The sequence below is a fragment of the Anneissia japonica genome, unplaced genomic scaffold (assembly GCF_011630105.1).
Source record: "Anneissia japonica isolate Jap-2015-1 unplaced genomic scaffold, ASM1163010v1 scaffold287726_len2788222_cov184, whole genome shotgun sequence".
Lineage (NCBI taxonomy): Eukaryota > Metazoa > Echinodermata > Crinoidea > Comatulida > Comatulidae > Anneissia > Anneissia japonica.
Genome location: NW_022705125.1, coordinates 947,372 through 964,155, shown reverse-complemented (window position 1 = coordinate 964,155; position 16,784 = coordinate 947,372). Strand labels below are relative to the sequence as shown.

The following is a 16,784-nucleotide window of genomic DNA, read 5'->3' as shown; positions in this document are numbered from 1 at the left end:
AAAAGTAGTATTTATTTGAAGAGGAAAATATTTTTTTCGTCTGCCAAAACCATCCATCTTTTATGTCTAATATAATCCTAATAATTAAAGACCGGCACTCAATGAGGTCTTCATATGTTTCTATTTAGAGGGACCCGGTCTTTACATGTCCTACGTGACGGCACTGTACGTTCTAGTAAGTAGAAACTTCCAGGAGTTTAACTCAAGAGCACATATGCCCATTCATAGAAGAGATGCAAGTCCAGGCCCATGAACCTAAATGACTTTGGAGTAGGCCCAAAAAACAAAGGTTGAAAATGACCATGACTCAAAATAATGACCAAATAATGCAATTTGTATTCCTGTAGTTAAATAATGCAATTTATTAGCGATTTCCTTTCAATATTGTAACTAGATAAATTAAGTTACTAATTCCTCCATGAATAAATTTTGCTCTCTTTTAATTTTTTTTTGAATAATTATGTTTAATATTATTTTATTAACCCTTTTTACTTTTGTTGTTCGTTTGTGACACCCTGCATGCGCTCGATAAAGCCATAACCTGGGTTTTATTATTCGATAGTACAATATACTTAAATTATTTTTTTTAAACACCAATAAATATAAAATACAATATAACAATAACTACTTATACGAGTTCACTTATATTGTGAAGTATTATTATGCAATTATCTGTTAAAGGCACAGTATAAAATAATACTATGCTATGCATTGGCTATTGAAATACAAGTGAATACGGTAGAATTTGAAATTATAATACTGCCTGGTATGATTTGTATTACAATTAACTTGCCGAATTGGGCCTGAGGCAATGATAATTTATCTATCTCTTGAATGGTATTGTATTAAAGTCTCCTGTGTTGTGTTTGCTTTTTGTGTGTCTTTATCTAATACTTTATAAACTTTTTTTATAAACTAAGCCTCTTTATGAGGCTTTTAGGGAGTTGAGTTTTTTGTTTTGTTTTTGTTTTGTTTGTTTTTTTTTGTCGTGAGAAAAATTCCAGTTGTAATAGAAATTTAACCTGAGATCAGAAGGCAAATATCTGAACCACTGAGCTGCTCAACTCCACTCCTAATTATTTATACATTTTTAAATAAAGGTAATGTGTCGACTTCATCATTGGATGTTTCTTATACTATACCAGTTTCAGAATAATATGCTGCTCATGTTTGGCATGATGCTTTGTATCAATCCAATTGTCAAGCTCTTGAAAGAGTTTAAAATATGTCCTCTGTATTATTTTAGGGTCCAATTTTTAAATTATGATCATCATTATGTTATTGACATTCCAGCATTCGTTGGAAACACAAAAATAATTACACTTGCTTTGAACAATATTGTTTGTTGAAGTCATGCAGAGATATGCTCCTCCCGTATTATATATCTTCAAGAACGTTGAGATCTAATAAGTTACTTGAAATTCCTAAATTTTTTGACTGAGAGATACAGTAAGTTACCTATAGCCACTATATTTTAAATTCTAAATAAGCATAATAATATTAATAACAATAATAAAAACTAATTACCTATTATTATTATTATTATTATTATTATTATTAATGTTATAATTACAATATCATTACGTATACACTGATGTGTAGTTCATGTAGGTCATAATATTAATAACAATAATAATAAATAAAACTAATTAACTATTATTATTATTATTATTATTATTATTATTATTATTATAATTACAATATCATTAAAATTATATTATTCTTAATAGTAATTCTAATAGTTAAATAGTTTTAATTATTATTATTATTATTATTGTTATTATTCTAATTATTCTTATTATTATTCTGTTTATTATTATTTTACTTATTGCTCTTATTATTATCTTACAGGACCGTAGGAAGAAGTTTATTACTGGTCCGGCCAGATAGAAGAATTCTCCACCCGGCACAGGCTCTCCCTAAATTTGTCAAAATTATTTTTCAACTGGAGAAAAAAAAGATGTGCCATAATCATAAATGTTTTTACCTCAGCCAGGACCATGCTGGGGTTGAGGTGCTCTAGACCCGCCACCTGTGAAACGCCCCTTCCCCCTCCCCCTCCCGCCATCTATTTCGAATTTATGGATCCATCACTGTATTATTGGTATTATATAAAAACCATGCTCACTTGCGCCGAAAATTAGAACGGGGAAATCTTTCTCCTTGTGCAAATCCTGGTGCCACAATTGTTGGTTAAAGACACAAAACGGGGGAAAAACACAGAATAGAATTCATCGTCTACGCACGTCTTTGATAGTGTCCGAGATAATATTATGTAGATTGGTCATGCAATTTTACACAAATAGAAATTCTAATTTAGATTAGTAGTCAATTTAGTGAATTACGGTATTCAATAGGCCTATATTAAGCTTATGTAGTTTATTTCTGAATACATGTTTTGTGTATTTATTTCGGTATACAAATCCTCAAGCTATCTATTAGAACACTGTTAATAATAATAATAGCGCATAATACAAGAAAGATTAGTGAATTACGGTATTCAATAGGCCTATATTAAGCTTATGTAGTTTATTTCTGAATACAGGTTTTGTGTATTTATTTCGGTATACAAATCCTCAAGCTATCTATTAGAACACTGCTAATAATAATAATAGCGCATAATTCAAGAAAGATTCCTCTATGCGCTTTACATGAACAAAAGAAACATAGCCATGAAATATCCCAAAATACTACAAAGAAAACTAATAAAGAAAACAAAGTCAGAAGAATAATTTTTCACTGCCCGTTCTCCCGTTTAAAACCCCAGAAGATAGTGGCTGTTTCTCCTGACGCAAATCCAGTTATTGTCTATTATTCCATCACGACAATAACATTACTATCAACACTGCAGTAGCCGCTGCTTACTTGGACTCGAATTCAACCCTGGCCATCAGGCGCAAGCTCGGTGGCTGTCTCTTATACACATCTAGATGTGTATAAGAGACAGGGACTGTAAATCGTCACAAACTGTTAGTTTTTTACTCAAATTATGTATATGATCATAATGAATGCAGACGTCTGCAGGCTCTGAGACGATATCTGCAGTATTAAGACCCCATTTTAAATTACTTTGAATTATTACACCCAGTAATCCTGTCTCTTATACACATCTCCCAGAAGATAGTGGCTCGCTGGTACAGTATTCACAGGAGCTCTAGTAAAAATTATATCTAGCTGGCCCAGTTTAATAATTAAAGAAATCAGATGTGAGAACGATTGATTGATTGATTGATTGATTGATTATTGATTGATTGATTGGTTGATTGGTTGATTGATTGATTGATTGATTGATTGATTGATTGATTATTGATTGGTTGATTGGTTGATTGATTGATTGATTGATTGATTGATTGATTGATTGATTGATTGATTGATTATTGATTGATTATTGATTGATTGATTGATTGATTGATTGATTGATTGATTGATTGATTGATTGATTGATTGATTGATTGATTGATTGATTGATTGATTGATTGATTGATTGATTTACAGCCAGTGAATGGCTAACAAAAGGCCTCTATAAGTCAGTGGTGAGTCATCACTTTCATTTGCACTAAATTTTCCTATCCCCTACTGATCACTACAGTATCAACATAGTGACTTCGATTTTTTGCGCCTCGTGTGCAAAAAGCTTAAAGCTTGTGGGATTTTATCGCCACGGAATACTGTACATGTACTGTGTTTTCATTGCTAGGCCATGGCTATGATAAACGCACACAGCGAACACAACAAATCTCGCTCTAACGGCGCTCTGGTAACACGATTGAAGGCTAGACCTTCCAAGGCAACGCCTAGAAAGGCATAATTGTTATGAAATAACAAGATAGTTGGCTTATACAATAACTGAAAAAATAAGGCAGTGCTGAAATAATTCAAAACAATGTGAAGACGTAGCTACAGAACGAATGTGGAGGCTTATGTATATTATTAATAATTTTATGTTTAATATCATGTTTGCTTGTATAATAATTATGTTTGTTCAGTGGTCAGACGGGCAGCGCGTTAGGTAACATGATGCAAATAGGTGGATTTATGAAAACATTTGGTATTGGTTGATTATTCCAATGAGTAGGTTACGTGCACTACTCTATATATGATGCATGTAACTAGGTCTGTCGTTGCTTTGTTTTGATTTGTCATTTTCCGGTGCTTTCGATTTGTATATTTTGGTCACTTACAATATTTCAATCAGTACCTGATGATGACCTATGGTTGAAAGTACTCGAACAATAAATATTTTAGTTTGAGGCAAATATATAAACTAACAGTGTTTGGAGAGTCGAGTGGTGGAGCAGTAAGGCTAGGGCACCGCTAACTACAACATTAACATCAGCGCTGGTTCCAGCCGCTCCAGCCTAGGGTTCAGTTGGTAGAATCAAGTCTCAAGGACTTAAAATGGAGGTAAAGTGTACACATCTGGCTCGTGTGCACTTAAAATAACCCACTGCATCTTTCGGAAGAGTAGGGGTTACCCCGATGCTATGGTTCATTTCAGCCTCTGTCGTTGTGGAATGATGTGAATGTAGCCGTAAGCGCCTCTGTACGCGGCTGAGGTCGTCACGGACCACGCCCATTCAGCACAATGACGCTGCGAGTTATGGGTACCTTTACCTTACAGTGTTTGGCTTGCTTGGTAGTCAACATTCCCACAATCCTTTTAAACAATCCTTTCCGTGTGGTGGGTTATGTGGTTGTGGGTGTGTGTGCTGACATGGAACCAGACTTCGATGCTTGAGAGCTATGTCAGTTAAGTCAGGCCAAAAGAATTTTGGCATACAAACGATATCGATTGGTGAAATATTGGTCCAGCCAGACCGCTTAATACGGCCTTGCCTCATCATTCTTCTTCTTATTATTATTCTTATCATTATTACTTTTATTATTATTCTTATTATTACTATTATTCTTCTTATTTTTTTCGCCTTTTATTATTATTACTATTATTCTTCTTATTTTTTCGCCTTTTTTTCTGGCCATTCAGATAAACAGTTTCCAAGTAGGACATCTAAAACCCCTGTAAATACAACTTCATTCAAACAACGTGCCCCAATCCTTTCACAAAAAGCCCGGTGGAGCCTATGATGTTTAGTGTTTTCAGCTGACCATGTATGTATACCTACATAGTCTGGACTGTAAATCGTCACAAACTGTTGATTCTTACTCAAATTATGTATATGATCATAATGAATGCAGACGTCTGCAGGCTCTGAGACGATATCTGCAGTATTAAGACCCCATTTTAAATTACTTTGAATTATTACACCCAGTAATCTGCATGTGGTCAAAAACATCAAGTACCGATCCATTTAAGGAAATTGTGGTGGATGATTTTTCCTTGCTGCTACTAAATTGCGTCCACATAATCTTCTGAACCGCCGGTAGTTACTACAGAGGGCCTAGGACTTGATTTCCCATCTACTGACGTTTTGAGGCATTAAAAATACATTTTTACTGCATTTGATTTTGACCAGGGTACGTAACAAATTATTTTACTTAGTAGGCATACGTAGGCATGCACCCAATGCGCTCCTAGGTGGTTTTTAGAGTATCATGGTATTAAATCTTGATCACATTTTACGACGAAAGCAATTGAGAATAAACAAGTTTTGTAGAAATCTATGAACGATTAATATTTTAAGATGAGAGTGACGGTCAAATGCGCTTGTTAATAATTGTGATCAGTTGTATTCACAAATCACAACCTCAACAAACAGGATCAATCAGATGGGCTTTACAAAAAAGGAAAAGTCTCTTTCATGGCACAATATCTATAAATTATCAGTTCCCTACCTGTAATTACGAGCACCATAACAAGAACTATCCAAACTAGGTTAAGCATTTCTGAAAAAAAGTGCTTTAATGTACCTCGGTTGAAACTGAGCAATGTTATCACACGAAATTGATTGTTGTATACAATTTATGTCTTTTCTTATCGCCAGCTGAAAATTAATATTTAAAATTAAGAGGGGTTTTTTTTATTATCTGTTGTATAATATATGCCTATTGAGGGCGCTTCGGTTGCCAATTAGTAGGTTTTTTTTTAACTTTGGATTTCTACATTTTGCTGACTTGGTTGTCATGGACGCATTCCCACTCATTCTTGATCAACCTTCCTTGTTTAGAGTATAGAATTAACAAATAGTATGTACAAAGCATGCGAATCAATGATTGCCTGTATAATACTGGACATTACACCGGCCAAGTCATAACTTATATGTTAATGCTATTGTGTTTAAATAAAGAATGTAAGTTTAGCCGTGATCGTAAACTTAGAGTCTAAAAACTTTGTTGAAACTAAATAAAGCATTGTGTGTGTGCGCTGAACTGTGATTTATTCGGTTCAATTCCCATCGTTGTTAAAGAACGAAGTAAATTGTTCGAACAAAAAGAGGATTGTCTCCCACTGTACTGCTCAATTCAATGGCGTAGAAAAATATTTTCCATTGGGGGATGATTGAAAATTCTTGGAATTGACATAAAATTACTGATGTCGTTCACACCCTTCAGTGTGAAAATGTGGCATCTAGTATCTAAAGAAAGAAGAGCTTTGATTGGTACCAGATAAAATAATTTTGTTATCAACATTAATACATTATGCTAATTTTCATCTTTGTAAGCGCATAAGACATTGCAAATTATTTCTGTGACAGTATTTTGAAGTGTGTAAAGCTCCATTTTATCCCATACAGTCAAAATATTGGGGGGAATGATACAATGGACCATCCCCCCTTGTCAAATATTGGGGGATATATCCCCCATCCCACGGGATCTATGCCTATGGCTCAATTCACTATCAGAAGGATCCCAACTGGAAATATGTCTTAGGACTTTTGTGAGTTATTCTTGGCGTGTACCACCAACGAAATCTAATCTAATGTGCCCATGATTTCTTTACCTGTTCGAAACATTTAGCCGTTTGCTAACTATCTGTGTTTCGTCAATAGCAGAGAAGTAGCTATTAGGCCTACTATAGTTGTATTCACTATAATCACAATAATATAATAATTAACAGCTCACTTGTTTAAATAGCTTCTTTACGCCGACTCAATGATAATTCGGCCCACAAAACCTCCCTGATCCCACTCCGCTTATTGGTGATAAAATCGGCGGACATTTAGCCTGTTTATGTGCTTTGTAATGTTGCAAATAGGCCTACAAACTACTACACATCTTTCTTAGACGTAGGCTGTTGTATGGTGGTCAGCACCAGGATTATAAATTTGCCGATGTGAATTTGAAGTTAGCAAAAATACTACTACCTCGATGGATGCTAGCTCATAATTTAGCTAGTCTAACCATGTCTAACCTACACTTATGTCTAGGCCTACACTAGTGCGCATGCTCAATACATCGGCGTAAGCATTGCCTGTAGGCCTATAATGATTCTTACACCTCGACGTAAGCATAACCACTTCGCTTGTTTTATTATGTTCATTAATTGTTAACATTAGATTAAAGTTTAATTTTGCATAATCATTGCAGCAATCGTACCGGATGTGATTAGGAAAACTAGCATGCATAGTATCAGCATTACTCTGTCAAAGACAAGCGCCAGGTCCGTCCATGTTTTTGATAGTTCATCCTCTTTTCCCTGTTCATCAAACTGCTGTTTAAAATTTCTGATGTTTGCATTCTCTGTCGTTATGGTTGACCCTTGACGTGGTGGCATAATTGACTCTTTGTTGTCGCTCCTGTCTGCATTCATCTTCGGACAGTAATTCGCCAGTTCACCCCTTTTAGAACGCATAAGTTGCCTGTCAGAATCCGGTTCATACACACCCAGAACCGAGCCGAGGCCTCTGACGAATATTCTGTGAATAAATCCATTGACAGGCTTTTTGTGTCGTCCGTAGTGAAACTTCAAAATTACCGATGTTGCCACAACTGAGATGCATCCAAGAGAGATGATCAATGTAATAAAATTTGCTGTAATAAATAAAGCATACAAAGTAATAAATAATCATTAAGGATTGATATCATTAGAATTATTCTCTCTAGACCGTTAAGAATAACCAGTTAATTTGAAGTAATTATTAAGCAGAAACGGGACACTAGGCCTACTAGATTGAAGTGTAATTCAACAACATTTATTCATTCAATAACAAAAGAAATTTACAATATTTACAAGAATGTAACGAAACATAAAAAAGGAAAAAAATTATAAACCAGAACTATGTGACGTTTACAAGTAATTTCATAGTTGTTAATGGATTAATATTTTGTCATATTTATATTCAATATTCAATAAGTGCCCTCAATCTTTCTTCACATGTTTTTTTCATTGGCACAGTGTCTATATAACGCCCTCGGAAAGTATTGTATCACATGAAAACATAAGCAGACAAACCGCGCATGATAATTCTGGTTAATCAAAAAAGCATACAGGCGGCAGTGGGCGTTCTCTCACAGCAGCGTCGATGAGAGTAACGGTAAAGACTAAATTCACAAGCCACGAGGAACATCTATATATTACTTCTACTAAATCCCTGGTGTAAGTTCGCCTAATCCCTCTGAAGGAGCTGGAATGGAATGTGCTCATATCTCATACACTGGGGTTTCTATATGTGATCCGATACTCTTCTAGGTTGCATATTAGATATAACAACGAAAAAACAGCAAAAATAAAAAAATAAAAAAAAAAAAACACCGAATATCAGTACCTGCCATGTCACGTAAATAGGCCTAAAATACCCCATCCATTCTGCACCGCAGTGCTTAGGCCTAAAAAAATCGCGGTAGGCCGTAACAGAACCAGTCTAAGTTTCGCCGCGCAGCTTCATTACGTCACCGCGCAGTGCTTCTCTCATCACATGTCAACAAAATGAGTGAGCAGCATGTTCCCGTACCGCTTCCGAGTACCCATTGCATTAAGCTCAAAACATCAGCAATAAATAGATGTTTTAGAAATCGATCAGGTAAAAACTTCGACGCCTCGTAATCCTGTCTCTTATACACATCTAGATGTGTATAAGAGACAGCTTCGAATCCGGGTCGGATCAATGTGGATATTCTTCCGCAGTGCATTAGGTTTAAGTTTAGGGTCAAGCCAGCTTCGTCAATCAATTCTTCGAATTTACGTAAACGCGTCTCAATATGCATGCATCCACCTACTTTATTTAAGAGAAACATTTCTCTCAAGTCAAACTAGGCTAAGCCTACTGTATATGATATAATACATACTCCAAGTATCGAAATGCACGCCATCGTGTCGGAATCCCGACACGATGGCGTGCATTTCAATACTTGGAGTATGTATTATGCTATTTTATCTGAGATTAATCAGTGGACCTTTCGGTTCCTACTGTATGCTGTATTTTCACGTACAAGAGGGTAGCCCTACTCCAATGTAGGCCGCATATTATACAACTACGAATCCAGTAGGGGAGAGGGAGCACACATGGAAGGGGGAGGGGGAACGTGCCGCCCCGTTTTGCCACTATTTTTTTTATTTCAGTGCAATGTTAAGTGCTACTCGCTTATTTATTCTTAAAACTGTTCTGCCCACCCCTCCCCCTTTGAACATTTCTTGATCCACCCTTGATGAAGCTGCACAATAATTCCTCACAAGGACTATTCAGCAGAGACACTCAAAACATTAAATACAAAGACCAGTGTGACCACTGCTTGGGTATTTACCCAGGATCTTAGGTATTTTGACTTGGTCTTGGGTTCTTGCGTATTCCGTTCAAATCCTTGGGTATTTTATCTATACTAAGAAAATTAAATATTTTTGTCATAGAGGAAGAATTAAGAAGTAACAAAGTATATGTCAGTCCATTCAAGTAAGCAAAACTCAACGAAGTGCACATAACATTGTTAATTGACTGTTAATTGCTATAAACATGGGTTCAGAATAATGTTTATTTGTGATTTGCGTTGCCATTGATCTTACCTAATTAAGACATTACATAATAAAACTTGATCACTGATCTACTGATAACACTGGCCGACTGAGGGCGTATTTTTCTATCTGTATTACCACCTCATGAATATTAATTTTAATAATTAACACAAACAATTACAATAACAATGGTTTATAAATTGAACTAAAAGGGAAACTATACATGCGAAAAACACGGGTTATTTTCAAATTTTAATGCATTTTCAGGAAGCTTGGGTAAATTTGGGTAATTTTTGCTGAATCTTGGGTAATTTCGACCCAGTCATTGGGTATATCAACAATTGTGAGTGGTCACGCTGACAAAGACGTCCTTTAGAAAAATAATGATATGGTAAATATAACATCCACAACTATTGCCTCGTCAACTTCCCGTAATATTAAAAAGTATATCGTCACCTTTCCCCACTATTGCAACACCGTGCGGAAGATGGGTATATGCTTGTTATTAAATACAGTATCATGTCATGAATTACCAGATCCAGGGAGCGTGACGGCGGTATAAGTCGTGTGTCTAGCGAAGAATCCCAACAGTTCGGGTTTTAAACCGGGTTTTAGGCGTGGGTAAAATATTATTGCATCGCAATATGTCAGTTTGCATGTAGGGCCTGGGTTAAGGAGTGTAATTTTTGTCAATAAATGTTCACTGGAGTCTATGATAATATGGATTCTCGTAAATGTTGAACTTCATTTTTATACAATGAAATTGTGACGAGGGAATTTCTTGTATGTATTGTACTTTTGCTTTTACAAGTACAAGTGGACTCGGTGGGCCTAGACCTATTCTCTTCTTTATTCTCTTCTGTATTTTAACATTGCTTGTATTTAATAATCTTGAAATTTGTAGAGGACACTTTCTGTATACTAGTCCGAGTCAGAATATTTTGAGAATAAATTATCCTTTTTGTTCTGTAGAATGTTTATAAACTTATTCCTTAGCCAACACTACTAAGCCAGTCAAAATTGTTATCAACTTTGTTAAACATTTCGTTATCCACACATGGGTCGTCCATGTTGAAACTGTACACTCTGAACGGGTACGCGCACGCAGATGAGGAACCCAACATTATGTTTTCTAGGCCTAATGTACTGCCTAAAATTCAAAAAATGTTATTAAACATCCATTGTCCATATCAATAATATATAATATGTAATAATGTATTAAGGGTTTTGCATTAATCCATGGCCGAACGTTTCACCGATATACATTTGGCCGACAGACTATTAACGAAATACCATTCGCCGACGCGTGATTTTGCCGACACTACATTTCGCATAAAGTCAATATGCCGATAGGACGTTTCGCCGACATTTGATTTGCTGACAGACAATTTGCCGACATTTTTTATGAACATGTTAATGGATGGATGTTTCACAAGTGACATTTGGCCAACAGACTATTAACCAAAATACCATTCGCCGACACGTGATTTTGCCGTCACAACACATTTTGCCGAATGCCGGTGTGCCGATTGCCGACAATTCGCCGACATATTTTTCTGTACATGTTAATGGATGCCAAGTGTCGCAAGTGATATATTTAGATATATTTTATTACAATATTATGCCATTATTTACATGATTATTATTTATTAATATTTTTTTCTTAATTGAATGATCATGTGTTTTTATGTATATTTCCTTATTATTTTTTTAACTTGTCATTTTCTGTATCTAGTTGTATATACACAGTAACCTAATCAATTTGGTTTTTTTAATCCAATTTTAGCTAACCTAATTAATTCCTCATTTATTGAAATTTATATACCTATTAATTTATTGATTTACCTAATTTGTACCGTAGATTCAAAATTGTAGTTCAGCCTGTGCTGCTATTTAACTAATTTTATATGTGAATGAATAAAAGATACGACAAATTACTATTATAATGTGTCCTCCAACTTGTATATTTTAACTTTACTGTATATTTGTAATTGGTCGTATTCTGGTGTATTTTAGACATTTTTAATATTAATACTATAAAGCATTGTACATTTCAATTTTTCCTTAAAGTTGCAATAATGTCGCCTTATATCTTGTATCTTGTCTTTCTTTTTATATCAATTTGTACCAATTTAAAAAATTCCCTTTATATTGTGTTAATTATTCTTGTGATTTTCAATAGTATTAAAATCTTTAATAAAAAATAAAGATGAACGTGGTGTTTATTATAGGGATGTATTAAATAATTTTAGCAGAATCTTATATTGCATGATTTATATATTAAAAGTGGTCTGCATATATGTATAGGCATAAATAACGATTTTACATGATGACTACTAGTCCTCCACAAAACAAAACATCTGTCGAAGAAACATCAATCACAACATCACAAAACAAAATATCGGCGAAACGTCCTGTAGGCAGGACGTTACAATTACTTTGTTTTGCAAAATATACGGTATACGGCACTGCCGATGAAATCAAACCCAATTAAATTGATTAATTTGTATAATTCAGTAAGTTGGTTTTGATTTAAAAATGATCTTGTAAACAAAAATGAACGTATAAATAAAACTGCTTCTTAAAGTAATCCGCACGCAACGCGCTTGGAATGCTTCGTCAAAAATGTCAAAAATATGCAATAGCTCGCTCTTTGATGTGAGAACAGTATCAGGCTTTCGAGAAATCCATGTGATTCATCGTTAGGCTGCAGACCAAATCAAGTTAAAAAGAAAAGTTAAAAAGCTATTGCCTTAAAAGCGATCGCAGCAAAAAGATGTTAATTCATATCAATTTATCAAAAAGACAATATAATTTAGTAGTTTTTAAAATAAACACTTATGTTAAAAAATCCCCACCACTATAGGCCTACTCATGTTCACACTACACTCCTATAGGCCTAATACGTATACATTTATTTTTTTGCTGTGCCCATGCAATATCGCCGCCAACATAGATAGAGGTTTATACCTCACTGGTACAACTGAGCGACTCCGAGTTAGTAACTGCGTAAATTGTGTCATGCACTGTATTATGCGCTACAGAAATTGAGCACCATGTAATAAGAATGTACCTCTCTGGTAGGGCCTACAGTACCATCAGTGTAAAAGTGTAAGATATAAGCCTAGTGTGGATTAAAAAAAAAAATCCTAATGGGTAATGTTCAAATATAAGTGTCAATGAATGTAAGTATGATTGTTGGAAAAAATGGTCAACATTTTATTTTTATTTCTCAACCTGAACTTTACCACGGCGAACGGTGCGAAGGTCTGGATCCGGGCCTGAAGGCCGACCGCAGAAGCGAATGTTTCTCGTGACTGGTGAATTTAGTCTGTACCGAGCGTAACGTTCTTTGCTATTTAAACGAACATAATACAGTGCAGTGCTTTCTTTCCTTTGCTACAAAAACAATTGCTGCCATGTATGACGCTAGAGTGTGCTCCAAAATTACAGCAAAACAATTTTTACAAACACTAAATATGCACAATATAAATATTCAAACCTGTCATAATAATAAAGGTAAAAAAATGCTCAGTATTATTTGAAATATTATCTAATAAGACTCCACTCTAAGCGGGGATTATATGACCAAAATAGTTGAATTTGCTTGACACCAGTCTGTCATCACTGACATTTAGAAATAATTATATCAGTATTTTAAATTTTTAATGCCAACGCTTTTGTTTGTATTTTTCATATTATTTGTAACTTAAAATAAAAATGTAGAAGACCTACTTAACTTTTTTTTACGAATCCTGAGATCATGAATTTAACTTGCTTTACCTACTCTTTGAAATTCAAGTGCCACTCCGCAAAATCAGTCATACTTTTTAGTCTAGGCTAATTGTGTTCTTACCTGATATTGAACAATGTACAATACAAACTTAATCACTTTAATAATGTTCATATGGTAGGTCAATATAATTAATAGGTGATTTAGAGTCATCTACACATAATAAGTGTATGTTTGATGTTATCAAAAAACCAATTGAACTCACCGATATAAGGGGCTTCGTCAGATGGAGGTAATGTCTCGCCGATAAGTTGTTGGAACAGCACAATTGCTAGCAAATTAGTAATGGCAAACGACATTTTCTCCCCGCATTCTGGAGGTAAAAAGAATACAAAGGCGGCAAGAAATGAAAGAAAAGTGCAAGGCACTAGAATATTTCTGACGTAGAATTTTGAGCGACGTCTCAAACCAATTGTCATGCAAATATTAGTATATGGATATGGATCCCAATCGTAAATTTGTTTTTTCTTCTTAAATTTGACATATTCTATGTCCCATACACCATTCTCAATATAGTAATAACCAGTAATCTCCTTCTTCATCTGTGTAAACTCCATGTCGACCTCATTGCTAAAGTATGTCCAAGATCCAAACAAAAAATTACAACCTTGCTTGTCGAATGGAAAATACTTCACATCCAACTTGCAAAAGGCGGTGTAGATAGCCGGTGTTGTCTTAACAACAGTACCATTCGAGGTGATAGATAATAGCACATTGGTCCTGGTACGTTCAAAGTCCTTGTCCACACTGAAAGAAAATCGTCAAACACGAAGCACTAAGATAAATTATTCAAAATGAAGTCTCTCATTAACTCTAGGTTATTAATATGTTCATGAAATCTAATAAAGCATACCAAAGCCCATAGTCATTTGCTGCAGCTGCCAAAGAGTAATAAAAGCAATTTGGACTGGATTCCCGAAGTGGAAAAAGGTTTTTCCAAAACCCTTAATGTCATCAAAAGTACGGGCCTTCCAACACTAAGTTTACTTTCAAATATATATTAAATAAATATGTACAAAAAATAAGTACTGTAAAATAATTAAGATGGACTTACTTGTTGTATAGTATTATGTCTGGCATCCAAATTAAATGAGAGGGAACTTTAATTCTATTTATCCCACCGTAGTCTGAAGCATTCCATACCATAAATTGATCCTGCCAAATCTAAATCAATACAAATGGAAATTCGGAGCCTTAATTCTGTAATTCAGGATATCGATGTATAGGCTTCCAAACATTAATATCTACAGTAACTTCATGACGTCACTCCCTACAGTAAGTGATGTCAGAAACTGAAGAATACGTTCTAACAGAACGACAAACATTTCGGTTAAGTAACTTGATTATTTGGAAGATAAATTATACATCAATTAGTTCCTAGGAAGTTATTACAGAAACAGGTAACAATACCAACACACTTAAATATAAATGTAACTAGAAGAAATTATTTGAATATTTAAAAACTACGGTATATATTAGTTTATTTATAATTTAGATTGATTAAAAGTCCATATTTTAATAATCAAATTCTGCTATTAGTATTCATACATTATATTTCAGGGGGTTTGTGCAGCAGCAATGAGAATATACTTAATTTTTAGTTTTATTTCATTTTATATCAACTTCACACCAACAGTGAGTACGAACTCGCCATTTACAGGACGGATAAAACAAAAAATGGATACAAACAAACAATTATCCTATACCTAACATCAAGAATACATGGAATAAGTTTCTTTTTTAAATTCAGTAAATGAATTCAAGAAAATATCAATATTGTTATCTAAATTAGACTCTTTTACAGTTATTATAAAATTTACTTAATCTGCAAATAAATCCTTTACGGATAGTATAACATTCGACCTTTTCAGGAAAATAACCTAACTTCAGTGATTTATTGAATATGAAACAAATTTGATCAGTTAATTCAGTGGAATTTTTCTTTAGAACATAATTACTTAGACTATCGCTAATAGAGGCCTTGTGGACATTCATTAAACTTAACAAATTGGAAATTCAATTTTCATCAACATTAACTTAGAGGTCCAAATGAATACTCTTTGGTGTCTAAATTAGAAATGTTTGGGGAATTTTTAGTAAAGGAAGAAGGAAAGCAATTATTAAAAAGACTTATTATATCAAGGTCAGTGTCTGCATAGCTTTCTCTAAATTCAATTCTAGGAGCAAGTCCTGTGGTTTTTAGTTTGGCTTTTGTTTATGAAACAATCCTTTATTAAATCTGCCTCAAGTTCCTTACCTGTAACATCCACCCGTTGACAGTTATAGTTTGAAGTATTTCGTCCTGAAACACAACAAGACCGTCAACATCGCTATCACTATATTGAATTCTGAATATTGAAAGCTATATTTTCCCAAAAGGAAATATGTTGCGTTGACAAAGCAGATAAGAAGTAGAGGAAAATACATGTAATATTGAAAATTATGTATATTGAAACATAAACAGTTATTCTAAGATATAATTATATTGCATCGTAAATAAAGAGTTGGCGTGTAGTCATTTATACATTACACATTAAGTATTAATTTTTAATGGTTTGAACATTAAAATGTTTCAATAAAGTATAACATCATTGACGAAAAATCTGTCAGCAAGGTTTTCTCTAGAGTCAAAGTAGGGAAAAGTACCCCTCCAGACATGAAGTGTAATATTACTATGCCACCACGACCTTGCACCATTTACCAAGCTTATAAACCGCCGTCTGGTACATGGAAAAGTTTCAAATATTTAAAAAATGTCTATCATTTGTCCGCTTTCAAAATACCCAGCTAAAGGTGTCCAACGACTACCATCCCATCGTAATAACCTCCAATATCATCGAATGTCTTGAAAGTATAATCATTGAATAATATAGCACTGAATGCAAAAACACGTATGGACTACAATTGACATATCAGGAAAACAGAAGTGTTGAGGACGCAGTCCTTGTCTTCCTTCAAAAAACATACAAACATCTGGATAAACTTGATTTTCTGAAATCAAGGCCACAATGTTTTAGTATTGGTAATAATTATTATTATATTATCTTTAATTGTTTCTTTTTTGTTTTATATTCGGTTTCAAAATATTATATGATAAAAAAGATAAAATTACTAAAAGCATAGAACATGAAACCAGGATCAGTGGCG

The 16,784-nt window shown here is 34.2% G+C and overlaps 2 protein-coding genes across 2 annotated transcripts in view; both read right to left on the bottom strand.

Annotated features, from left to right (window-relative positions):
* The window catches only part of LOC117105283 (neuronal acetylcholine receptor subunit beta-3-like), a 19,532-nt gene extending 12,855 nt beyond the window's left edge, over positions 1-6,677 (bottom strand). Inside the window, exon 1 of the mRNA XM_033246392.1 lies at positions 5,794-6,677. Coding sequence (XP_033102283.1) covers positions 5,794-5,842 — 49 coding nt within the window. The 5' untranslated portion in view covers positions 5,843-6,677. The remainder of the gene's footprint in view (positions 1-5,793) is intronic.
* A 95-nt stretch (positions 6,678-6,772) lies between these two features.
* LOC117105318 (acetylcholine receptor subunit alpha-type acr-5-like) overlaps positions 6,773-16,784 on the bottom strand; it is a 12,219-nt gene continuing 2,207 nt past the window's right edge. The window contains exons 2-6 of the mRNA XM_033246438.1: positions 15,895-15,999; positions 14,692-14,801; positions 14,245-14,384; positions 13,843-13,950; positions 6,773-7,929 (exon numbers count right to left, since the gene is read on the bottom strand). Of these exons, the coding sequence (XP_033102329.1) occupies positions 7,463-7,929; positions 13,843-13,950; positions 14,245-14,384; positions 14,692-14,801; positions 15,895-15,999 (930 nt within the window). The 3' untranslated portion in view covers positions 6,773-7,462. The remainder of the gene's footprint in view (positions 7,930-13,842; positions 13,951-14,244; positions 14,385-14,691; positions 14,802-15,894; positions 16,000-16,784) is intronic.